The following is a 25,418-nucleotide window of genomic DNA, read 5'->3' as shown; positions in this document are numbered from 1 at the left end:
GACGAAAGTCTGACTAATGCACTTATCGCCATTGATGCGCATATGAAAGGCTTCCACGAGCTCACGCGTGAGTTGCTCCCTGTGGCTGAATAGGATGGTCGTTTTTTAAAAAGCGGTTTACACTGGTTTTTTTTTCCTTCTCGTTTGTAGTGCACGTCGGCAATGTTTTCGGAGGTTATCAAGAGAATCTCCCCTGAGCAATCTTCGGTGTTCTAATCTCAAATCGACGATCATAGGGTGGAACCGGACATTTTTCGCACAGCGAACTGGTGTTTGTACCGGGTCTCGCGTAGCCCCCATGCTTAGCAACATTTTTCTGGCTAAGGTCGATAGAGCCATAGAAAAGAAATCAGGAGGGATAATTTGGAAGGCATGCAGGTATGTTGATGACTACTTAGTGTTGTCTCCTGAACCCAACCAGCAACGCACCGTCGTCAATGTGCTAAATCTTTTAAGGAGTGCGGCCCTGGTCTCAATTTCACAGTAGAAGTACCAAGAAAGTGAAGACTGCTGTTCCTAGATTTGTTCTTGCATTTTCGCCCCAAGCATGTTTGTTTGGCATACCACCCTAGGGCCAAAAAAGCGTTGCTTTATTATTCATCCGGTCATTTCAAAGTCATAAAGAACGGGATAGTCACTTCCTGTCTGAAAGCGGCCATCGCCAAGTCTTGCTCACATGCTATCAAGGAAACCATCGAGTCCCAGGTGAAGAGGCTGAAAGAAAGTAGGTACCCTCAGCATATAATCGCGGAAGCTTGTGGAAGAATGATAAGGTGGATCAAGGATGGGTCGCGACCTAAACTCCGGGAAACAGAGCGTCGAAATTTTGCAGTCATACCTTACGTGCACAGATTGGCGCATGGACTGAAAAATGTTGCCGGGCGTTATAAAATTCCGATTGTGTTTTGCGCCCCTCGGAAGTTGGGAGCAATCTGTTCACAGGTGCACAACCGGATGGAAGAAGGAGGCGAAATAACGGCACGAAAAACAAGAAATGAATGCAGCATCAAACACAAAGCCCCGTTAGTTGCCTGTGCTAGGGGGGTTATGTACAGATTGCCGTTGTCGTATGGCGCACTATACATCGGCCAAACAGGACGATGGGTCAACGAGAGATTAGGAGAACACCGAAGATTGCTCGGAGGAGATTCTCTTGAAAACCTCCCAAAACATTGCCACACGTGCAGTACAAACGACAAGGAAAATAAAATCCCGTGTAAACCGCTTTTTGAAAAACGACCATCCTATTCAGGCACAGGGAGCAACTCACGCGTGAGCTCATGGAAGCCTTTCATATGCGCATCAACGGCGATAAGTGCATTAGTCAGACTTCCGTCCCCTTCTCTGATAGGGAGTATCTGTTCTTAACCATGTCATTGGGATTCACGGGGTAAATTGTGGTGTTCATGACGTTTGTTTGTTTTTGTTCTTGTTGGTTTCACTATTTATTCGAGCATTGTCTGGAATAAACCTTCAGTTGTGAGTAGCGCTCGTCTTTGTTTGTCTCGCTTGTCCTCGTTGTTCCGTGCCAACTTCTTCAGGGTACCAAACAAATCTTCGTTTCGTGATGTACGCGTTGGTATCCAAATTTGTCGAAAGCATAGGTGAAAAGAAGTTAGCTAACGCTCTTCATTCGATATCGCAGTCGCGAATCATTCGTTTACTTTTTTTTTCTGCATTGAGATCCTTGGAGAGCCTTACAGGTGAGCAGTCAAGGCAGATAAGATGTTTTTCATCGTTTCTGTAAAATACCCTAGAATAATGCGTCAAATACTTTCTTTAGCTAAAGAACAAAAAATTTTTATGCGCCTAAAGAGTTTACAAGAAAACGCCTAAACGTTTTGCCTTCACCAGGGACTAATAAGTGAAAGCTGCATCTGTAACGTGCCTCGTCACCGCCGCCACGAGTGCGCCGACTCATTCGGAGAGCGCCCATTCTCAGGCACACATATACCCGTCAGCTCTGGTAAACCAGGAGTGCAATCTATCTGTATGGGGCGCATGTGGCGCGAGGTATTTATACGACGACATGCAAACGCAACGCCCACTCTTCTTACCCAAGATAATTCTCGATGCCCGTGTCGTGTGAAAAACTAAACATCATTTGAATCAACTGGCCAGAGCTGTGTAGTAAGTCGTGCGCCGTACACTGCACTCATCTAAGTGACGCTCGTGCTGTATCTCGTGTGGAATGGCTGATTAGTAGGCAACGTCGCTTGCCGTGGTCATTGAAGATTGGTCTTGTTGAGGTAGAGCGCAGGATAACCACATTCCACAAAACTTACACCCAGCAACACATGCGCAGCATGATAACAGTTATGTAGCAAGAGCGAGAAACCCAAAATAAATTGTCAATGCGAGCTGGTATACCAACAAAATAGTAAAACCCAGGCCATTTTCACCGATTAGAAACACGGTTGTGACCGCTACTTTGAAATCGCTGGAGGGCTTGCTTCGTTCACTCATGGATATGCCACACCATTTCAGCGACATCGCGGACCATATGGCCCGCACTAGCACATCGCAGGTATAACATGCTGTTCAAACATAAAGTCGATAACCTATGAGAAGCCCACGGCTTAGAAGCTGTCGCATTTAGCCTATAATCAAATCAAGAAGGCATATGAGTTCTGCTTATAAAAAAAAATAAAACAAGAACCTATTCTTTTCTTGTGATAACTTAGGGGATGAGTACGAACATAGAACGTTGATAACTTGTCTTTAGATTAGAACACACCAACAAAACTTGACAAATTTTTGTATTTTAGTCGGTAGAGCAGCACATGGTATTATTCCATATGAGCTACACAAATCCTAATGTTCTTGCTGGAGAAAACACGAAGTCTTGTGTAGTCATGACCGCTTTTCAGAGCATCTGTTAGAAGTGAAGAACAGAAACTACATAACACAAACTCATTAGGATTGAGGTAAACTTTTGTTCAGATATTAGCTTCGTTACCCCCAAATGCAAGAATTAGATGCTCATTTGTGTTATTGAGAAAGATCATTTATTTTATGATTGAGTGCACGCCTTACACGCCATAAAATAAACCCATGCATGCTTTGTCTTTTGGCACAAACCTTCGTGCCATGTAGGCTCTTACTTCCTTGGGAGGTTTCCGTTCATAATTCAGGTTGTTTTTTTTTTTTTGACGCTTGCCTTCTAACTATCGCTTCTTTACTGACATTGTTCAAAGTCAGAAACTTCAAATATAGCAGCTGCGGACGGCCGGTAGTTCTTTGGTTTATTCTACCATAAGCGGCAAGAACAGCGCCAAAACGCAAGCTTGATGTAAACTTCATCGTCGCAATCATCGGGGTAAGAAGCGCAGCGCTTGCGTCTCGTCAACAACGTCGAGTAGGGCACGTTGTATTTCGAGGGAGATAGTCTTGCCTTCTTCTGGAAGCACCCTGAATTTCTGCAGCATTGTGGTTACGTACAGGAATATTTCCATCAAGGCAAGAGTTTCTCCAGGGCATGAGCGCCTTCCTGAAATAAAAAAAATGGTAAAATTGTGGAAACCAAGCTCCAAGAAATCAATCTCTTTGTGGTCCCTAATACTCTCGAGGCTATCTCTCTTGCTAAGGCTCCTGGTCGCGGTTCGAAATCAGTGCAAAAAAGCTGACAGTTGCACTAGTCGGAAGCTGTCTGTTAAGAAGAGAACAATACAAGTCGGAAATGCTGGAGTCCCACATGACTGTTGTCCGCTTAAGGAGAAAGCATCTCTATGTTCTTGATTTTTCTGTCATAACAGTTTTCTTTTTCTCAAACACATGAAATGCTCCCTCTTTGCCCTCGCCTCTTCATGGCTGTATTTTTTTTTTCGCCACAGGAAAAATCTGCGATTTGATCATAATTTGTGTAAATATTAACAATGAGGAACTTTCAGTGGGATTTTTGCAAGTCTTCGTGCTACAAAAGCACCCTCCTATTTGTTGTACCTTTCACTAGTCTGCCGTCTGCCGCTGCTCCCCTCTTGCGCTCAGCAAACAATCTCTTGGCATTTTCATTTCTCTATAGCATAGTTCATATCCTGGAAGGCCAATGCAATCGACTTGTTAAATTTGATACTCTGTTTATCGTATTCCTTATCCTTATCTCTCTGTTTCCCACATAAATGAATCACTGCCAACGCTAACCTCCATGCACTTCATATTTGTGGCATGTATTTTACCATCAATAATTTCCCCTATCGTCATGTAGTCTTTTTTTATACTCATCACACTGGTCTCTTTATACTTAGTTGCTTGCTTTCCTTCTTTTTATATTAGCCGCGAGAGCTTGCGTAGCAACTGCAGCTGTATAAGAGCTCTAGCTTCGTGCTTTCTGAAGCCACTGCGATGCAGCAGCAGTGAATTCCACAACACTGTGTAAAATAACTACCGTAACATAAGATATGTGTGCAGTACGTTCAAATTGAAGGTCCTTACCAATGCTGAACGGAATGAAAGCCAACGGCTTCTCGTCCATTTCCGTACCGTCAGCGTTAAGGAACCGCGTGGGGTCGAACTGCGATGGGTTACGCCAGTGTTCTGGACCGTTGTGAAGAGACGATAGGTTGGGTACGACAAAAGTGCCAGCAGGAATATGATAACCGCCGATAGTGGTGTCGCGCCCTGCCCTACGGTGCAAGGAAAAGCGGTCGATTAGGTCATCCGGCAGAAATTTTTACAAAGAACGGTCATGTGAGGTCTTATTTAAGAAACGAGCAGGCTGCGTATGTTCTAGAGTACTAACATGTATTAGCGCACTTCAACACAGTACAAAGCTAAACTGCAAAAGTTTTGAACTGAGCCTTTCACATATGCCCAGTGCTATAATCTCTTGTAAAATGCAATAAAAAATGCGTTCATCTAGCATTGGGCTTTGCGTCGCAGAAACAGCACTGGGAAGAAGGTGATACTTTCGAATTTCAATTAGATGCATTAAAAATGTCTGCCGACGTCACCAAGTGTGTAACACTCACATTCGCTGTAGGCCAAGAGGTGCTGTCGTCCTCCAGCGTAGCGTCTCCAGTATGGAGGCCATGGTGAAAGGCATGCTAAGTCGGTCCTTCCACTCGGGTGCCCTCTGTCGACCAACGACCGAGTCAATTTCCTGCTGAATGGTCGTCTGCACGCCGTTCGGATCGCTTGCAACAAGGTACACGTGCCACAGGATGACAGTCCGCACCGGATTGGTTGCCGGGCCGTAGAAGTTGAGCGCATTTCCTTCCAGATATTTTACTGCAATGAACATTAAGCTTTCTGCTAATGGAAACAGGACGTTTGTTCAGCAGTAGGTGGCATGTGTTTTAATTTGTACCTTTTCTTTGTACATCGCCGACCCGGTTTCCTAATATTGTTTGGTGACTCATTGATCTTTCAAGAAGAGTTGAACAAAATTCACGAAGTTCTACAAAGTGACCATCCGAACATTGAAACCACAGAGTAATCACCTAGGATTACATCGGGTGATGGAATGACCTTTGATCTTTAATACCAGAAATCCAATCGAGTGCACCCATCTCACTAAAATCGTGCCGCGTGCAAATAGTTCTCTCGTAGTTTTAAAACGTCTCCCTCGATGTTCTTGCATACATAGCGCTAAACTTCAAGCCAACTAGCCCAAACCAAGCATCTCCCACAGTATTTACCTATGCCTGTTGAATTATTAGCTCGTAAGTCGCTTACCGAAATGCTGCTCAAATCTACAACTGCCACCTGCAACCTACGTCTAACTTACTTCGCCAACGCACTCCAACTACTCTTAAATCGCCCATCGAAATTTCTTCTTGCTGTTGGGCTAGTTTTTTCATCGTAAAGTTGAATGGCGCAAGGGAACGAACGCAGGAAGACAGACAGAAAGAGGCGCTCTTTCTGTCTCTGTGTCTTCCTGTGTTCGTTTCCTTGCGCCATTCAACTTTACGAATTTTTTTTTTATTCATTCGGACCGCTCCTTTACTACCCCGCTTTCATGTTCGTACAGCTTGAATCAATTCTTCAAAACCTTCTTTCCGTCACCCCTCCATCATTATGTGCTTGCTTCGTAGTGAGTTTCACAAGTCGTTCAGTATTTTACTGTACACAGCTTCCGCACTTATGCACATCTCACTGCATTGCATATCCTTTCAGCCACCTCGAGCTGTTTTTTCTCTCGATACTTTTATCCCATTAACGATAAACTGAACGTTCTTATTGATGACCTTGCCACCCATCGGCAGCCTTGATGTTGTAGCAGTTCCCATACAGCATTTGTCATCATCAATTTGTAAACCTTTACGAAACTAAGGTAAGCACTTTTACGTAACCCCTCCTGCCCCTCCTCACATAAAATAAGCCTTTTTTACAATACAACTAAATTAAATGACATTGAAGAGTTTTATAACTCTTCGGGGAGAACTTAAGCCCTCTTCTAAGGTGAGGTGGTGAGAGTAACATCTGTACCGCGCAATAAAATGCTTATTAAAAAAAAGAGATAGTCATACACTACGAGAAAGTCCATAAGTTCCCTTAAATGCGCTTTTCTCAACAGACATCACAATAAGGCGCTTACATCATTCATGGCTTTTAACCACGACACTGGCATATAATAGACCAAGGCTTGGAGTTCTTGACAAAATTCTCTCTCTCTTTCTAGTTCTATGTATATGGCCAATGCCACAATCTCATCCAAAACATTCATCCAATCCTAGCATTCTCATTCAAAACAGAACGCATTTTCGGCCGTGTAGTTCAACGACGTACGCTTCGTAATTTATCTTGTAGAAAAATTTCTTCCAAGATTCATTCATATAGAGAACTTGTGTCAGCTGCAGTCACCTTCTCCATGAATTCACGAAAAATGTAATCTTTCGCAGATTCAATAACAATTTTCTCTGTGCGTGTTCCTGTAAATTTGTATGTTTTATTTGTTTCCTACTTGCACTGGTATGATTTAACGTATACCATGCCGCCCTCTGTAATATCAAGAAGCACTGAGGGTAAAAAACTATGGGAACGCTTAAGTCACCTTAAGTGGAATGCGATTGCATTAAGTTTCACATTCGTCGCAGCTTCTATTGAAACTTCTGTGTTTGTTTGCGTCAGTTTGTTTGCAATTTTCAGTCCATCAACTGCCCTGTTCGGACAGCTAGCTGCAATAGCAGGCATGCACTATGCTGTGACATGGCCGACATATGCATATGCCTTTTTTTTCACGTTTTTTTATATCGATTATCTACCTAGGTTGCAGTCTAGAAACGAGGTTGCTCACTAGCCGGTTGGCAGGTTGTTATGACGTTACAGGGTTACGTGACCTCTCTCAGCCCATGAGAGTGGCCCATCAGAGCAGATTACGATGACGTCGCAAGGCTACGTTGCCTCTTTCGACCAATCAGCAATTTTCGTCTCGGTCAACGGTGGGTTTTTGACGTGACGACACCTATAATGCTATGGCATTAATAAATGAGTGGGTATAAGTAAATATTTTTTTCACGTCATTATATTCTGCCCAGAATTATTCTCTTTTTGCCTCTCGGCGTGCTGTTCAGAAGAGACGCAACACCCTCGACTGCCTCATTCGTTTGTGTAGGAAACATAATAACCGACAAATCCGCTTCCACGTCTTTTGCTCACAGTGCGGTACATCACTTCAGCGTCGAACTAGCCAGATATAAATTTCAAATGCCTTCTAATTTGCATTATTTTTTTATTCTCCTTTCTGCTATGGAAACACTCAAATGACAAACAAGAAATATTGCTGGTGCAAGCGACTTGCGACTACTGCGAACTTGATAGCAGCCTCTTTCTTGCACAAATGCTTGCTAGTAAAATAAGAGAGCAACTGATCACAAGGCAAACGGGACGTCAATGATTAAAAATTTCACTGAATTCTTACAAGTGTAGTGAGAGTCGTCGCCCTTGTTTTCCTTGATCTTCCGCATATATCCGTCTATGAAGTCTGCTTCCAATTTTCCCTCCAAGTTCTCTTCGCGCTGCTTGATTTCGTCCCTACAAAGAAAATAGAAACCTTGTTTTGTGGATCCTCACCCATTAACAGAGCAAAAGATCCTCGGTCCGTGGCCACAGCAGTCGACTGCCCTCAAGGCATACAAGGCACTCTTTGCCTACTTGAGAGCGACTGGGTTGAGTGACAAATTGTGACAGCGTTGTGTGTGTGTGTGTGTTATGCCTTTTTTTCCTTCTCTCTTCCTCCTTTTAGTCCCCTAATTTCTCTTCCCCAGTGCAGGGTAGCCAACCGGAACACCTTTCTGGTTAACATCCCTGTCTTTCCCTCCTCCTCTTGATCTATATATCTATCTATTTTGTTTTGTGGCTTCCTCAATATCAACGTTAAATTGGTTAAAAATTCTGCTAGAACTGCACCGGCTATTAAACAGTGGAACTGACGCTCTTTCAATCAATCGATCGATCGATCAATCAATCAATCAATCGATCAATCAATCAATCAAGCAAGCAAGCAATCAATCAGTCAATCAATCAATCAATAATCACCATCCCTGCGAGGGGCGTACACTGCGAGCGGCGTATAAAATGGAACTGACCGTTAACGGCGGAATGCTGCATTTTGCCGAAAGCCTGGCGATCTCTCTCTAAAAAAAAAAGCCAGCGTTTTTTTTTTTCGACTGAAGCGGATGTACCATTCTCGCTCTCAGCTAGAAAAGGCGGCTGTTTCACTGCCTGACTCTAGGCGACGGCACAGCCTTTTGCAAGCCTACTTGCCCATCGTACGAGCAGACTCGTGCCACAATGGAACAAGCGGACGTTGTTAACGTTATTGAGATTTAGTATAGCGTGACACGCTTCCGCATACCGTGAGTGCGCACTCGCTAGCTGGTCCCGACGCGGCATGCGCGCCGCCTGCCGGCAACTGACGGCGTCTGACGTCCTAAGGGTACGTGATCTGCACATGCGCAGTGGCTCCCTGCAGAAGCAGGTCGACGTATACGGGCCGTGGATCATCATCCTCATCATCATCATCATCAGTTTGACTACGCCCACTGCAGGGCAAACGCCTCTCCTATGTCTCTCCAATTAACCCTGCTATTTGCCAGCTGCACACACCGTATGCCCGCAGACTCCTTAATCTCATCGACCCACCTAACTTTCTGCCGTCCCTGCTACGCTTGCCTTCTCTTGGAATCCATTCCGATACCCTTAAGGACCAGCGATTATCCTGCCTTCGCATATCATGCCCTGCCCAAGCACATTTCTTCCTCTTGATTTCGAATAGGATGTCATTAACCCGCTTTTGTTCCCTGACCCACTCTGCCCGATTCCGATCTCTTAACGTTACACCTATCATTTTCCTTTCCATGGCTCGCTGTGTTGTCCTTAACTTAAGCTGAATCCTTTTCGTTAGCCTCCACGTTTCTGCCCCGTAGGTGAGTAGCGGTATGATACAAGTGTTGTACACTTTTCTCTTGAGGGATATTGGTAAACTGCCATTCATGATCTGAGAGAACCTGCTATATGCGCTCCACCCCATTCTTATCCTTCTAGTTATTTCCTTCTCGTGGTCCGGATCAGCGGTCACTACCTGTCCTAAGTAGACGTATTCCCTCACCACTTCCAGTCTATACTAAATCACTCTTATGTAGACCTGAGGAAACCGCTGGGTGATTTGCTCTCGTGTTTGCTGTAGTGCACAGGCCGTACAGTCGCTATGCAAAGACATGCGAACAGCACGCCGCCTACACGCTCCATTGTTCGCATTTCTTTCTATCGCCCCTGTAGATATCCCGCCCAGAATGAGGCAAAGTGGGCAAGGAGTTCTCGCACGTCACAGAAAGGTAATGAACGCATCTTGAGTAAAACGTTGCGGGCTTTCGTCTGTATAGCCGCACTTCAGATGTGATGTCGAAGTTGGTTTCTGCAGACAGCTGCACCTTTTTAGACTACTCCCGCATGTCTAATTCCGCGGCAAGTCAGAAACTCGCCGACCATTTTATCACTGACTTAACCGTCAAGGTCGACCTTGTGTGCTATTTGTGCCGCTGACGTTGAACTGTGCACCCCTAGCCATGACCAAGCTTCGATCCTATGTCTGCACATTGGGGGTTAGACTTGTGGAAGTTAGACTTTGTCATGCTCCAATACTTTGGCATTGCCGGCATGAATAGAGCAGGGTAAGTGTCGCTGGTCATTACTTATTCAGGGAAGTCAACCATGACTCGGTAGGGAGTAGCGGGAAAAGAGGAACGAAGTGCGTGCTACGATGGGTGCCGCAGTGCCAAAGATGTTTTTTTTTTTTAGCCGGTAAACGTAAAGGACGTGAGGAGTGCCTTCGTCGCATTGTTGGATGATGGCATTTGCGGAAGCCTCCCAGAAAAGCACGTGCGCAATATCTGGCCAGACTTGATAGCCTAGAAGCCTTTGAGTTTTTATGAAGCGCAGTTTTCTAGACTCCACATCGGTAACCTTCGGTTATACATTAAGTAAACATATAGGCCGCATTTCAGGAAAATGCATTGCACACTTGTGAATTTCAAATGCTGCTCTGTCAGCCACCTTTACGCGCAGGCCAAGACAGTGACGAATTCAGCTATCCAGACTTGCACTTTTCATTGTGACACGCTACAAAGTGCACAACAACATAGGTAGTGAGGGAATTGCGACGATTCAGAAAAGACAGTATCATTCTCCCACACTGTCTACGTATATTGGACAAATTTTTCGTACATAACTACAGTCGCCAAGCGCGTTTTCTTGCGATGCCCTATTTCCACTATGCCTGCCCTCACTTTTTACTATACAGGGTGTTTCACCTAAAATTGTGCAAAACTTTTTAAAATAGGCTTTTCGAGTTAGAAGAGCGCTTTTTTCGTCATAGCATTTTCAGTGGCGTAGTGCACCAGACTACAGCTAAGACGTGTTAACTAGCAGGCTGGTTAACTAATACTGAATAGCTAACTTTTTAACTATTACTGTTACATTCATTAATTACTGAGAAGACTGTATCCTACCGTAAGTAACATCCATATCATGTTTTTTTTTTTACTTCGAAACCACAGTAACCCTCGGCGCTGTGGCCCAACACCTTTTGGATATACCGCGCCAGAGTACATACCCTTTCCAAAAGCTTGCAGGCAAAGCAAACACTCCAGTGCACATAACTCGTCGAAATAGCCGAAATTTGTTGTTCCACAGCGCCGAGGATAACGCGTTTCTGAAATTCTAAAAACTGATATGCATATTACTAACGCTTGGCTGCACGCCTCTCAATAACTAAACAGCTTAACAGTAATAGTTAAAACGTTAACTATTCAAAAAGTCAACCAGCCTGCTAGTTAGCACGTCTTAGCTGAATTCTGATGTATTACACCGTGTACAGTGCTGTGCCGAAAAAAAAGCGCTTTTCTTGCTCAAAAAGCCTGCTTTTCAAAATTTTGCGAAGTCTTAAGTGAAACACTCTGTATAAGCTCCCATCCCTTTCCGCGCATTTCCTTCTCCTTTCTGTCTATCTCTCTTGGACGTGCCTACACTCGTGTTGAGGGCGCCGGCTAACTAAAGCATCCTAGCTATGTGTGCTATTCAAATAGCGTAAAACATCTGCCAACCGGCGTTCCGAATGGGCCTGTTTTCGCTCTTAGGGCCAGAGGTCTCGGCTGTGACTTGCACCTTATCTCGCGCATAATTACCCTATCAGGCCCTGGTGCGAGCACTCACCTTACAACCTTCGTCAGCTCCTTGAGAACAGAACGCAGCACGTGCAGATTTGTGTATGGAAGATAGAAGGCCAGCAGGCGAACGACCGGCAGGAAGTCCAAAAGGGAAAAGAAGTTTCCGTGACGCAGGAACTTGCTCAGCAGACCCACGACGTAGCAGCCCCGGGCATCGTCGAGGTCGTAACGCCGCCCAAACACGAGCGCTGAGATGTTGTTTGCTACACTGGTCACGAGTGGCTGGGCGACCAACATGGGCTCCCCTTTGCTTGACGCAAGAAGTTGAGTGAAACATTGAAGCTCTTCCTGAAAAGAAAATATCAAATAACAAAAGTATGGTGTCATTAAATTTGTCTTACAGAAACCGAGCCGAGGTCCTTGTCGGTGCCAGTGAAGCACACTGAATCACGTGCAAAACGCCAGCGGTCCTTGACCTACAGTAAAACTTCTTTTAGAGCGCAGCTCTTTGATGCGCGTTCCTGCGTTCCGCGTCGTAGTCGTCGTAGGCGTAACATGCCACCTGACAGGTAGCGTGTTGCGACGTGTAACAGGTGGCGTGATTGCAGGTAGTAGCAGATTGAAACGCCACCTGCCACGGCAAGAGCTGAGGAAAGAAAAAGTGGAAGGTGGCTGCCAGGGGGAAGATCCCGGAAGGTGAATGGGGGGATAGATGGATGGATGGATAAGGCAGAACCCTGTAAATCGGGTGGAGGCTCACGCCACCTAGCCATGACTTCTGAAATTTCACTCTCATCTTGATTTTAGCCACCAATCAGATAAACTTCACTTGGTTGCTTCTACCCGCTTAATCTACGTTCCCTTCACTGTCCTTAAACCTCAATGCCTTGGATAAATCAGCCCCGCTGTTTTCCAATGTAGGGTGAAGCCCTTTACAGAAAAGTATCCAGTGTTCAGCCGTTTCCTCCTCCTCTCCTCACGCAACGCAATTGTGTCTATCTCGTTGTACCGGACTCTATATGTCTAGTTTGGTAGCAGCGTAACACGCCACCTGTCAGCGGTGGCAGGTGGCGTGAGGAGAGCTGCTCTAGAATTTCGCATTACCGACTATCGTAATCATCAGTCAATTTTTTAAATCTAATTTTGACATGGCCACTTCGCAATGCACGGCAGACTCGTAGTGTTAAAAGCGTGCAGGACCTTTACTCGTCGCAAAAAAAGTTCCGTCTTCTCCGTGACGAAATTTCCTAAATGGACAATTTCCTGACGACGTCATCAGGCTTAGGTGACCCCAACCGACCAGTCAGAGAGCACCGCGTGGTTTGAAATACTGCACAAAATTTTCTGACTGGTCGGGAAAGGTCACGTGAATTTATGGCGTCATCAAAACCTGCCCATCGCGCTAAGTGGCAGCGTGTCCACCTAACTGTGCAAAAACTGGCCATCGTTGCCAAATTTAATGCAGTTGCCACCTGGCCACCATGGCACAGAGCATGAACCTTACGGGAGCTGGAGAAGATCAACATGCGCCTCATAAGCCCCGCCAGTGGCAGTTTTTGAAACAGTCACCTACCGGTGTAGTGACACATCGCTTAACCAGTGCACCACTGCGCCAGTATGGGTATGAGGACTCCCACCGTCTATGAATGCGTTGAGAGGGCCTTGGCGTCTTCCCATCATGTAATGTCCCTTTACGGGCCTTTGAAGTATCAATACATAAATAAACACCGTGTAACCACCACAGGCCCAATCACAGGGCACCGCCAAAGTTGAAAATTTGATTGCCCCCAAATTTTAGAAGTTCGCCACCCCAGAAATTCCTAACTAACCTCAAAATTTGGGAGTAGGCCCAACCCACAAAATCGATTAAGGTGGATAAGTGGATCAGGTTGGCATAATACCGTACGATAACTCATTGAAAGGCGCTCGAACATTCTAGAAGGTGACCACTCAAACGTGCCATATAATTGCAGTTGAACCGGTTACAACACTCTTGGATAGGTAACATGAATATATAGACAGCCTACTGGGCCGTACAAAATATTAATTCGGTGTCTTACATGAATATGTTCTTCCATAGATTTCTTGGCAAAGCCTAGGTTCCTCAGTACTTGGAAACAGTACCTTCGGTTCGTTATCCACGGTTCTCCATTCATAACTGCAATTCCTGTTCGGTGAAAAGCAAAACAAAGAACCTGTTGCAAACCGGGCACCCAGGAATTACCAAGTGTAACGGTGGACACGCATTGAAAAAAAAGTGAAACACTCGTGAAATGAAAAACAGCAAATACGTAGAGAATCTAATTGGTTGAAACTCGTTTTAAGAACGCCAGTTATGCCCAGCAAATAAAAGAAGTCACATAAGGGATTAGAACGGAATATTTCCATCTGTCAATTTCCTCATTCTATACAATCCAGCAAATACGAGGAGGAACCTGATCAAGCGCAGTACGCTTTAAGGAAGATGAAGCGGCTTTCAAGAATTCGACTTAATTCACAGATTAAAATGTCTGAAACTTCTAGGTAAAGCGTGCTAAAGTTTTTCTACGCTATTATTTAAACTGGTGGCGTAATCACTGACTAAAGCCGCGACGATCTCCAGGATTCTCCTGAATACGTCACATAAGTGCGGAGAAGCTAGGTGATGACGTCATCTATGATGAGATTTTAAACCTCCGCTCCCTCCGCCCACACCCTCCGAGGGCTTCGCCTTCGGCTGCGTTGGCTTTTTGTTGTTCCGAGCAAGCGTTTCTGCCTTGAAAATGTTCCACCGCCATAAGTGACGTAATCATTGTGCACCGTACTCAGCGGTGTTCACTGCTGAACGCCATCCGGGCTCTTTTCGATGATTACGCAACCATTTCAAACGACAGCACAAAAGGACTTTCGACGCTACAGATGCAAGGTTTACACATTGTTCCCTTTGCACTTGTCGAATTATAAAACCTCTTCTCTGGTCCATTGGGACTGTTTGCGTAATCTTACACTCCGTTTACTCAAAAATGACTCTTTAACAAAGAGATTTTCTTGTTATAAAGGCAAACAGGTGTTTTACTGACACTGTCGTTACTATTTTCTTTAAACGTGGAATGCGTATAAGTAGTCAGACGCCTTATTTTAGCGGCTCTGAGTCCAATTTTTGATCGCTAATATTTTTCTCACACTCGCAGGTACAGCAATGCTCGAGCAATTTCACCCCTCCACAATTTTTAGGCGAATTTAATTGCGTGCGGGGACGAGCTAAAGCTTGCAGAGAGTAAGATACTGTAGGCTGGAGCCATGAACCAAACGCACGTGACGAAGTTTTCTAATTCTTCAACATCAATATAAAACGTAACGTCAGTGACGCACTTGTTGCTCTCTATATGGCTCGGAGATCAGCCCCTTAGAACTCTGTGTTTTGTGCAGACGAAGCTGTCGACTGCAAAAACAATCTTAAGAGCGTTTCGCATGCTATCCTTTCTTCTTTATATTTTGTGGCCTGTGCCTAGGATAGACAGATGCCAGATGTGCAAGTCAGGTCCTGCGACCTCTCGATGGTTTCATTTTTATGCATGTAACCACGATTCGTTAAATAAACGTGGTTATGTCGATTGCCATACCTTTCACTCCGAGGTAGTTAAATAGGAAATCATGAGGTCGATACAGCACGTCCGGATTCGTGAGTGCCTCCCGAATGGACTTGAGGTCATGAAGGACCACGACATCCTTTACGCCGAGTCGAACTCTGCGCATGTCGTAGTGGCATAATCACTGTTTAAAGAGAGGCAGCATCTGTTGGTGGTGGGAGGACACGAGAGATAAGCATTGCATTGAGAATGTAGTCAATCGCTGCACCTGTTTCTCATAGGCTGGCCGAAGTATTTCTGTCACGACTGGCGGTATTCTGCAAGAATTTTGAAAGTACGCTTGGTACATCGTCCCTCTTAGATAGTGGACCAACCGGGAAGATACTGTGAGTGACACTGCCCATGTACACATCCACTTCCCCACACTACTCAGAAATGTCTCACTCTCACAGCCAGAACATGGAGACACTAAAATATCTCCCACATAAGGGCAATTCAAGCAATGAGGTGACAAAGGGAGGCGTTGAATAGAAAACGGTATCGCTTTAATATGTATTAGACGTAATCTGTTCGCAGCTCTTTAGGAGCACTCCTGGGTCATATTTTGTTTTTGCCAGAAAAACACTGCTACGATTTCTTTGCGTAATTAAATGATAGTCGCTCTTGAAAACTGAATTTCACGGAGTAATCTGCATTGCCTTTGCTTAAAAATGGCATCCATGAAGCTCATGAAGGCCAAAAAAACAACAGCACTAAGTACCTGTATTATTGTGCAGGAATATGGACATCATTTTGTTTTCTCCTGGCACCAGCATGAGCACCGGCGCAGCAGCCACCTCCAGGACAACGAAAGCTGTATGACTGCTCAATGTATGACCCCAATACCACAGAGATTGGCCTTTTTAATGGAACCGGTATATTTTTGTCAGCGTGTTTCAAAATTAGACATGAAAGTTGGGCGAGTTGTGTTGGGGTACTCTTTAAAAGATATTACATGTTGCTTTCAGTAGTTGATTGAATTCGCGGAAGGAAAATCATAAAAGGGCAGGTGCCGAGGTAAAGAATGTAACAAAAACGGAGCTGTTCACGTAGAAATTAGATTTGAAATTCTAAATCATGTTATACACAGTTGCTAAATTTCGTCAAGTGTGCCAACATCACGGCGCAAGGCGAATAAAATCCCATTAAAATAAGCTGCGGCATAGCTAAACATTCGCCAAAAGTCACCGCGTCCTTCCTTCTTTTCTTTCGCTCTTCTACTACTTCTAGGCGTTTTAACAAAAGCGAAAAACGATGGGCTCTCATGTGCAGTACAATTTTCTTCCAATTTTCTTCTTCCCTTATACAAACTACTCTCTTACCCTTCTCCACCAATCCTCTAATCTCCTCTTACTTGCTTCTACTTTTTTGAAAACTTAGCATGCATGGCCTGGCTGTTCCACAGTGCCTCTCGATTTCTTTGCTGTCCTGGTGCACTGATGGATGGATTTTACGCTGGATAGATAAACGTTCTATCGTTTCTGTCTAGCAGGCAGCAGCAGCAAATGTCATCCGTGGTGTCGAATTGTTGCCGGTAGCATGTCGTCTTCAAGCATTCAGTCCTAGCCTCGAACAGTAAAGCACTTCCTTTGGAACTGCAGAAAAATGTTCCCCTTTGGACTTTAGTTTTTTCCCTCCTGTATAGCTTCAACGTGGGCTCTCCAGCATTTGATTTCGCCAGTGAGTTCTTTCTGAGGTTTGTGCTTTCTATTTCACGGTTGTGGTACTATATTCCTCCTCTCTTTAACATTTGTATTTTTTAGCACGACACCTGGTTCTTCTCCTCTGTGTAATATCGATAGTGCAGTCCTGAAAGTACCTGAAAACGTTCGCCACTCATCGCTTGTATGAAACGTTATTCACACTGGACCTTACTAATTGCCTCACGCAGTTTGAACTTTCATAGCCCAAAATTACCTTGTACTGCTTTATTACTTGTAGTTTTGTTCCCATATGCTCCCAAGACAAGCCTGCTTACGGCCCCCGGCTTTATTTTTTACTTTCTTTTCTTCACTCGCTCTTGGCTTGGCTTGGCTCTTGGTGTGGCATGACTAGGCTTGACATCGATCTGCTTAAGCGCCAAGCCAAGCTAAGAAAGAATAACTATTACTATATTTGGAATCAGTTACACAGCGACTCAGGGGGGGGGGGGGGGGGGGGGCTTTTATTAAAAGCTCTCACCGTAAAGTTCAGAGCATGCATGGCGATGCAGCCAACGGCAGGACAAAGGACCCAATAAGCGATCCACTATTTGCTATATTTGAAGGAGGGTTCAATTTTAACGTGGCAACATGGCCTGCCGTCGAAATAAGTTGCACGTTTAAAGAATGGGCTTAATGGTTTATGCCGCGGCAAAATCATGACAGTATAGAGAGATGGTTTGTTTCAAGCAGGGTTAATAGTTATTTGTAAATGCCGCATTCAGACGAAGCCGATGAGAAAGTAACGCACAATACGTGCTTGAGCATTCAATTCTTCCTAGAAATTTTAAGTATAGTTCTACTGTGAGCTAAAACTTTTGGACGCACGTTGCGTTTTTTTCTATTTTATTTTGTGTATGTGTTCGTAGCTTCCTTCTCTGATTCCGGGTTTTTGCACAGCTTGCAAAGATGAACGCGTACCAACTAGCCCAAGTGGATACTTCACTAAACGTCCACTAAAAATGATGAAAGCAAATCATTGTTGGAAAAAAAAGAAACCTACTTGACAATCGGGCCGTAACGCTCACTCAGCTCATGGAACACAACGTGATACGGCTTCCAGATGAACGGAAGGTAGCCCATTAGTGGAATGCCTCTGGGACCAGGTGGCAGTCTCTTGTCCTTCCCTATCCTGGTCTTCGCTGTCAAGGTCCTTAGCGCCAGCACTCCGGCAAGAACGATAGCCAACCAGGCAATAGCTGCCGACCAGCCATTCTCCCAAGTAGAAATCTGAAGGAATTTTAAGAGCAGGTAACCGTGTAACAATTACAAATTTCAGAAAATAAAAGTTATTTGGCGCCCAGCTGAAAAGCTAGCTCTTTCGCTGAACATCTTGCGTGGCAGGCGCCCTATAAGAGATACACAGCCGTTTATCTGAAACACTCATATTATTCTCAGTATTGACGCGAAAGCGTTAAAGGTGCGGTTACCCAGAAAACCCGGCGTCGCGTTGGGAGCAAAAAAAAAAAATCATGAGCATGACTCTGGTAGGTGGTGCCCAGAGAGCAGTCTAGGAGCCAGGTGGGTCACCTAGGTCACATGACCTTGCGGCGTCATCAGAATGTGCCCAACGCATAGTGAGCAAACTGCCACGGTGGCAGATTGCAGATAATGATTGCTCGCTCGTGAAAAACAACCTGGGCCACGCAAGGCCCACCGCTGGGAGCACCTGCCTTCGCAGGGCAGTGGCGCATCGCTTAACCTCTGCTCCACTGGTCCAAATGGATTACGGGGGCTCCCAGGGATCTCTATATGTAATGTACAGAATGACCTTCTGCATACATGGGAATTAAACGATTACGCTATCACATCATACCCTGAATGCGGAGCTTAAGTGTACCTTCCAGTTTTTTTCTTCTTTATGTAGTGCCATAACAGCTCCTTTTAGTTGGTTCAGCTGTTTTGCTGCGCTAGCAATGCAACTTGCATACGCGCGTGCAGATACAGCAAAACTATACGTTAAATAAAGATGCCACAGGCGTAATCTTCGTGATTATTTCAGTGCGCTAGCGCTATATGGGTCCTTAGCGGAAAGCCTCTATGTCCTGGTGAAGCCTTCACCTGCCAGTCGTAGCAGGTGGTCTTCATAGGGTGTATCTCTCTCTACCAGCCACCTGCCAAGGTAGAGAGAGGGAAATCACCTCTCCACTTATAGGGAAGAGGACGGAAGGGCCAGACTACGAATGACTCAGCATAAGTGAAAAAGACTCAAATCGGCTCAGCAAAATTGAATGCGTCTCAAACGCGGGGGTAAAATTGTTGAATGGAAGCAATGAAATGCGGCAGTCGACGCTGAAGTGAATGCTATCACATTTCCTCCGTACCAATCCAACTGAACGCCCCTTGACAATGGCAAACATGCCAGCACACCTAAGTCCCATTTTGCTTAACCAGGTAAACCTGAAGAAACTTTCTTTGAGATGAAAAATACGCAGTATTGCAATAATTATGTAGCGATTATATAAATATAATTGCGATCACGTGATATTGCGTAACAATCTACTCTATGCCCACCTGCAATAGACGCACACCTGTACTAGCCTTGTACTGCAATCGGTCACGGTAAAGTTGAACACGATTTCATGAATGTTTTTTTTTTCAACAGAAATCGACCTTTCGATATTTTCCCACACGTTTTAACAGTCCTTCGGTAATTCTCACCCAATAAACCACACAGACAAGCCAAGTGTCGTGAAATATGAATGCAAGATGCATAGATTTCACGTGTCACCGAGTCTTTTAGACAAAATCGTGAGCGTGACAATGAGGTTATCATTTGCCACTATTCTGCTTGTTTCGTTTTTTGATAAGTGTCCGCCTCTCGACTCTCTTCTACGATTCATGCATTGTTCAGCCTAACTTTACGCTTACGGAGTACATGGGTGCTTGGCGAGAAAACACAGTTAGAACCAAGCTACAAATACGTCATGGTTACAAGCTACAGCTTATTACGCACTGCAACAATGACAATGGCAGGTTAAATTTCACTGCTACTGAAGAGCTACTCACATTCAGAAGAAACTGTTGAAGGGGAAAAGCTCCCATTTCAGAGAATAAGATTAAGATCCTCGTCACTCAGACGATACACGGCTTGTGACTTTTCCACTTTCTGAACCTTCCCAGTGAGGCCAGCTGGATTCCAGCCACCTTACCTCCATCTTATCTTTAGGCACATTTGTCCAGGGTACTCATGTGCTTTCTGGTGATAAGACATTGTTAACATCCCGACTTGTCAACTGCAACTGTAAATACCTAGACAGAAAAATGTCTGCCAGACTCTCGCGATTGCAAAGATAGCAACATTTGTGCATAGAGGTCAGGGTTGGCTTTTATGCATGCGATGAAAAGAGCGCGAAAGGAGAATTTGCGAGATTTTCGCCGGTCACCACACGAGATTATACGCATATATTTTGTTACACGAGATAAGCACTTGAATTCTAAGCAAGAGATAAACCCGAGAAAAATGCCTGCTATAATACCGCAAATACAGTGTTTCAAATTTGCGATAGAAATCCTTGCTCAGTGTGATGTTACGAGATGCTTCAGTCGCTGGGAAATTAAGGACTCGGAAGTCAAAATTTTATCTACATACCCTTTCTCTGCCTGAATTTACGCACCATAAAATGCTATGAGCTAACAAGACAAAAACATGATGAAAACACGATTGGATAATTTTCCCGCTGAAATGACTTTTCGGTACATTGTAGTACTCTTGAACTGCGCTACACTGCAGCTGTATGTGCAGCCACAGACTGTACCTAACGGGTGCAGGAAAAAATGCCCCCCAAGAAATTTCCCCGGAAAAAACGTCGCCGAAAAAAATACTTCGCCGGAAAATAAAATACCCCGAGGAAGCGCCCACTAAGAAAAAAAATCCCCAAGTGAAAATTTACCCAACGAATGAATTACTCGAGAACCTACTTGAAAAAATAATTGCCTTCTTTATTGGATTACACCTGGACTTTGAGGATGACGTTGGCGTGAAGTAGATTGCAGTACCAGATCACACTATGCTCATGTAGTGCAGGTCATACCAAGAAAAGCCGCACCACAAAGCCCTTCCGCCGATGACTTCGCTGAAGCGTCCAACAATCCAGAGATGCACTTGCCCTTAGTCACTTGCTTTCCGCCACCATATATATATATATATATATATATATATATATATATATATATATATATATATATATATATATATATATATATATATATATATATATATATATATATATATATATATATATATATATATATATATATATATATATATATATATAAGAAAAACTACATGATCGACCAAACGCATTCTGATTTCTTTTCAAACTCATAACAAAGGTAGTTGATTTCCTTAAGTTCTGTAATAAAATTCTAAGCCGCATCACGCTATCCTCGAGATCCTTCGCGTTGAACTGATCTTGTGACGACTGCGATAAAGAAAAGTGCGCTCGACGCCATCTCTGTGCGCACGGCGTCAACAGTTGCCACTGTAAAGCATCCCACTCGCCATTAACAGCACGAGCAGAAAATTAATTTTTGCTTTGTTACCTTCGTCACTTGCAGAATGTGGCCAATTCATCAGAGTGCCGCGCTGCGGCGGCTCCGTGGTTAAAGGGCAACTGCATAGGTTTTATAAATCGAAGAGTTTGAAGGGTTCAAATATGTGAAACTTGCAGGTAAAGCATGCAAGGTTATTTCGGGCTAGCCTTTGAAATTGCGAAGTAATCGCCGATTGAAATCGAGACGGACATCAAGCTTCTCCGCAGCGCACAGCTCCAAGTGGGGGGCGCAACTTGTCGTCATCGAAGGTACCAGTACATTTTCTACGCTCAGACTCTTGCTTTCAAGGAAAAACACCAAAGCCGCCGGATGCAAATGCCTCCGAGCGTTGTTTGGTGGCATCCAACTAGAAACGGTAGGATGCGGTTGGCGGCAGTGGAAGTTTGAAATCTTACCTTCTGTGACGTCACATCGAGCTTCTTCACACCCCTCCGGTGCACTAAGGACAAGCCTCAAAATTTAATCGTTGATTACGGTATTATTTTAACTGCTAGCGCAAAAAAAAATTGGCATGCTTTACCTGCAGCCTAGTGCGGAATTTTCAAAAAATGGTGCAGTTGCCCTTTAAGGCGTCCGACTAAAGTCGAATGCCTAAACTGCCACATTAAGGAGGCCCGAGTCCGAACGCGGCAGCGGCAGCCGCGTTAAAATAGAGAGCAAAGGCAAAGAATCCCATGTGATCAAAATTATCCGGAACCCTCTGCTACGGCGCCCCGCACATCTTGTGTTGCTTTGCGACCTTAAACCCTACAAACCAAACTGAACCAGCCCTGAGACAATACATGCATTTAACTTTGTACGCGCAACCAACGACGCGCTGCAGTGGGTGAAGTGCACTTTCCCGCAGTGCCGTCGCGGCGCGCTCGGGCGCAGTAATCATGCAGTCAGGTGCACTTCACAGCAAATCAGCAAGCACCATGCGCTCCTGCCCTGTAACAGAAGAACCTAAGCCCCGCCTCCAGGCTCCTGTGCGCCTGCGCCGCAATGCTTCGATGCGCGAACAGGAAGACTAAGCTGGCGCTCCCCAGAGTGCGGACACGCTGAGCCATCTTCGCACTTATTGTGGATAGGGTTGCTCGATGCGCGCGCATGGAGAGACCATAACTCTGGACGGGCCTGTACGCCCCGCGGTGGGTTTGTGGTGCTCACTCATTTAAATGATCGTGGCTATACCACTGTTCCATGAAATCAGTGTCCTCTAAAAACTTCAAGAAACATTGTGACAGTGAACGCCGCTCAGTCATGGAGCTCTCATGGAACACTATGACAGCCATTAAGTTTAGCACAACGCCAGCGAGGGGAATAACACCCGGAATCTGTTCCATATCTGCAGCGCTCAAGACGGGACAGAAGGAACACACACAAGCCACACAACAGAGCGCTGACTGGCAACTGGACTTTACTGACAACTGAATTAGACAACTGAATCTTTAGCGCTGTAGATATGCAAGTTAAAAACCAGCTCGCCCAAGCGCTGTAGATATGCAAGTTAAAAACCAGCTCGCCCAGCATATTGTATTGTGGAATCTGTTCGTTGTATAGTCACCTCTATGCAGGTGGGTGGAGTCGCTGTAGCATACAATGTTGCAAGATTGTTGGTCCTGTGTCCTCCATCAAGAGTGGCTGAATGGACGCTCCACATTGCATGGGCAGAAGTGGGAGGCGTTCGCCGGAAAATTGCCATGTTTTAGCTGTGTTTACCGAGAACATATCATATACCAAAGCAATTCACTTTTTCTCGGAAAGATTCTGGTATTAGTCTCATGTGGAACGGTTCACCGTTAAAGCACGTATGCAGCCATTATATTTAGCACAGCACCAGCTTCGTCAAGTCTCCGGTTTAAAACGCATTGCATACCAGTGCATCCTCTGTTGTTTTCCTACTAAGTAAGCGTGGCAAGTAAACGTGCATCGCATACTAAAATGCCAGAAAGCATGAACACAATGTAGAAGCTCTGGGACACCGGTGTAAAGAACATGAATCAAATTCTCAGCGTTCATCGATCTGTTGTGCACATACCGAATCGAACAAAGGCACCCAGCATTTCGTCAAGAAACGTTGAATGAAATGAAATAAGTGTTTGAGTCATAGTGCTTTCGGCGTAATGAAAATTTTTGCACATATGCGCTCATCAACGTAAAAGCAGTGTTTACTCTAGAATAAATGGTGAGCAGTACGCTACCTCTGTGATTTTTATTAATATCCAGCCCAGAACAAATGCCGCCTGTCCAAGTGGTACTAGTTTTCATCAGCCCACTTCGTGTTTAGACGTTGCCACCCTGACTAAAATAAAAGCACAGAAATGTGCCCTGCTGTAGAGACTCTTTCAATTACAGCTGAGCCACCGCACATAGAGTCGTGTGCTACACAACAGAAAACAAACGTTTTTGCAGAAAGTGAGAATTATCTGGATATTTCCTACAAAATCTGAGAATGCGTTTGCATGATATATGCCAAGAGTAAAATTAGTGATAAAACACAACAATAGGTTGCTTATCAGACATAATTATTGAGTAATTATTGATTGAACGCTCGTACTTAGTTCGTTGTCATAATGCACACAACTGCACAAGACATCAAACAGCTAGCTATAGCTTCAGGGTAGCAGATTCGCGTTTAACAACGGGCATAGGATTGAAAGCAAAGAGCCTCCCCTCTTCACACGGCCCCACAGCGTCTACTGACGCTGTTATTCACACGTGTTCGCATATTACGGTTATTGCACGCGTAATCACCCCTACCGCAACCGCGGAGGTGCTAATCGCGCTGACCCCAAAGTTGCTCGAATGAGAACTCTTGGAGCACGGCGACACGCCGGCAGTTACTGTTGATCACCTCGCCTCGTGACCGGAACGTGCTTGGCCATGCAGAGGGCAAGCGTTAGCTCGCTGCTTTGTTTTTATATCCGTTTACGAGCATTCATGCTTAGTTTCAAGGGGCAGCGCAAGCCAGCGCATGTAAGCAAACGCTGGGAGCGAAGCACTACTCAGGGAACGGGGACAAAGGTGCTTAACCCATGACCTCGCAACGCGAGCAGTTTGAAGTGCTAACTCTTTCCCAGAGAGGTGCAGAGAGTTCCACATGCATTACACAAAAGATGCTGAAACAACGCTCGTTAATAAATAAACCGTGGATGCATAAGAGCAGGACACTAAAGGAGCTGAAGGAAGAGCTTCATCGTAGCCATTTGGCTTACGGCGATTTGTGGGGAAAACACACGCAGTGTAATGTCGCCCCGGTTATGCCACGAACTTGTGGCATGCTATTACCACTAAATAACGCAATCTGCTAAAATACCCCAAGATTCTTGCAGTGGCAGCTTCAGAACATAAAAGAGGATGTAACCATCAAGTAACCTGTGTGCCGTAATGACGCCAGATAAAAATGGAATGTTGCTTTTAGCTGCGTAGTTAGTACTGATCAGCCAACAAGCAAAATGTGCTTAGGCAGATCAGAATTTGTGAATGTGTACGCATACAGACGAATAAACCTTGATTTACTTATTTATTGATTGATTGATTGATTGATTGATTTATTGATTGATTGATTGATTGATTGATTGATTGATTGATTGATTGATTGATTGATTGATTGATTGATTGATTGATTGATTGATTGATTGATTGAAAGATTTATGTTCACTTACGACACTTTGGGGTACGACGAGCAACGACGTAGCGGAGAGCTCCCACAGCTCTCAAGAGAGACCTTTAAAAGCACCTAAATCTCAATATACAGGTGCTTTCTTTTTTCAAAATCTCGCGTGCATAAATATGCAGCCTCTGCAGCCAGGATATAACCCGCGAACACAGGCACAGTAGCTCAATACCATAGCTACTGAGCCATTGCGGGGGCGCAAGGCTATGTTTGTTTTGCTCTAAGTGGTTCCCTGTTTTGTGTTGTTTTCTTTACCATTAAATACGCGGCTTGTTTCGTGTATCATTATGTT

The 25,418-nt window shown here is 44.7% G+C and overlaps 1 protein-coding gene across 1 annotated transcript in view; it reads right to left on the bottom strand.

Annotated features, from left to right (window-relative positions):
* LOC144129961 (uncharacterized) overlaps nucleotides 1-25,418 on the bottom strand; it is a 67,995-nt gene that overhangs the window by 17,383 nt on the left and 25,194 nt on the right. Inside the window, exons 10-17 of the mRNA XM_077664015.1 lie at nucleotides 17,915-18,145; nucleotides 15,206-15,330; nucleotides 13,664-13,770; nucleotides 11,650-11,951; nucleotides 7,859-7,971; nucleotides 4,968-5,226; nucleotides 4,432-4,622; nucleotides 3,315-3,490 (exon numbers count right to left, since the gene is read on the bottom strand). Coding sequence (XP_077520141.1) covers nucleotides 3,315-3,490; nucleotides 4,432-4,622; nucleotides 4,968-5,226; nucleotides 7,859-7,971; nucleotides 11,650-11,951; nucleotides 13,664-13,770; nucleotides 15,206-15,330; nucleotides 17,915-18,145 — 1,504 coding nt within the window. The remainder of the gene's footprint in view (nucleotides 1-3,314; nucleotides 3,491-4,431; nucleotides 4,623-4,967; nucleotides 5,227-7,858; nucleotides 7,972-11,649; nucleotides 11,952-13,663; nucleotides 13,771-15,205; nucleotides 15,331-17,914; nucleotides 18,146-25,418) is intronic.

Source organism: Amblyomma americanum, chromosome 4 (genome assembly GCF_052857255.1).
Source record: "Amblyomma americanum isolate KBUSLIRL-KWMA chromosome 4, ASM5285725v1, whole genome shotgun sequence".
Lineage (NCBI taxonomy): Eukaryota > Metazoa > Arthropoda > Arachnida > Ixodida > Ixodidae > Amblyomma > Amblyomma americanum.
The sequence above is the reverse complement of the archived record's forward strand: the minus strand, read 5'-3'. Positions and strand labels throughout refer to the sequence as shown.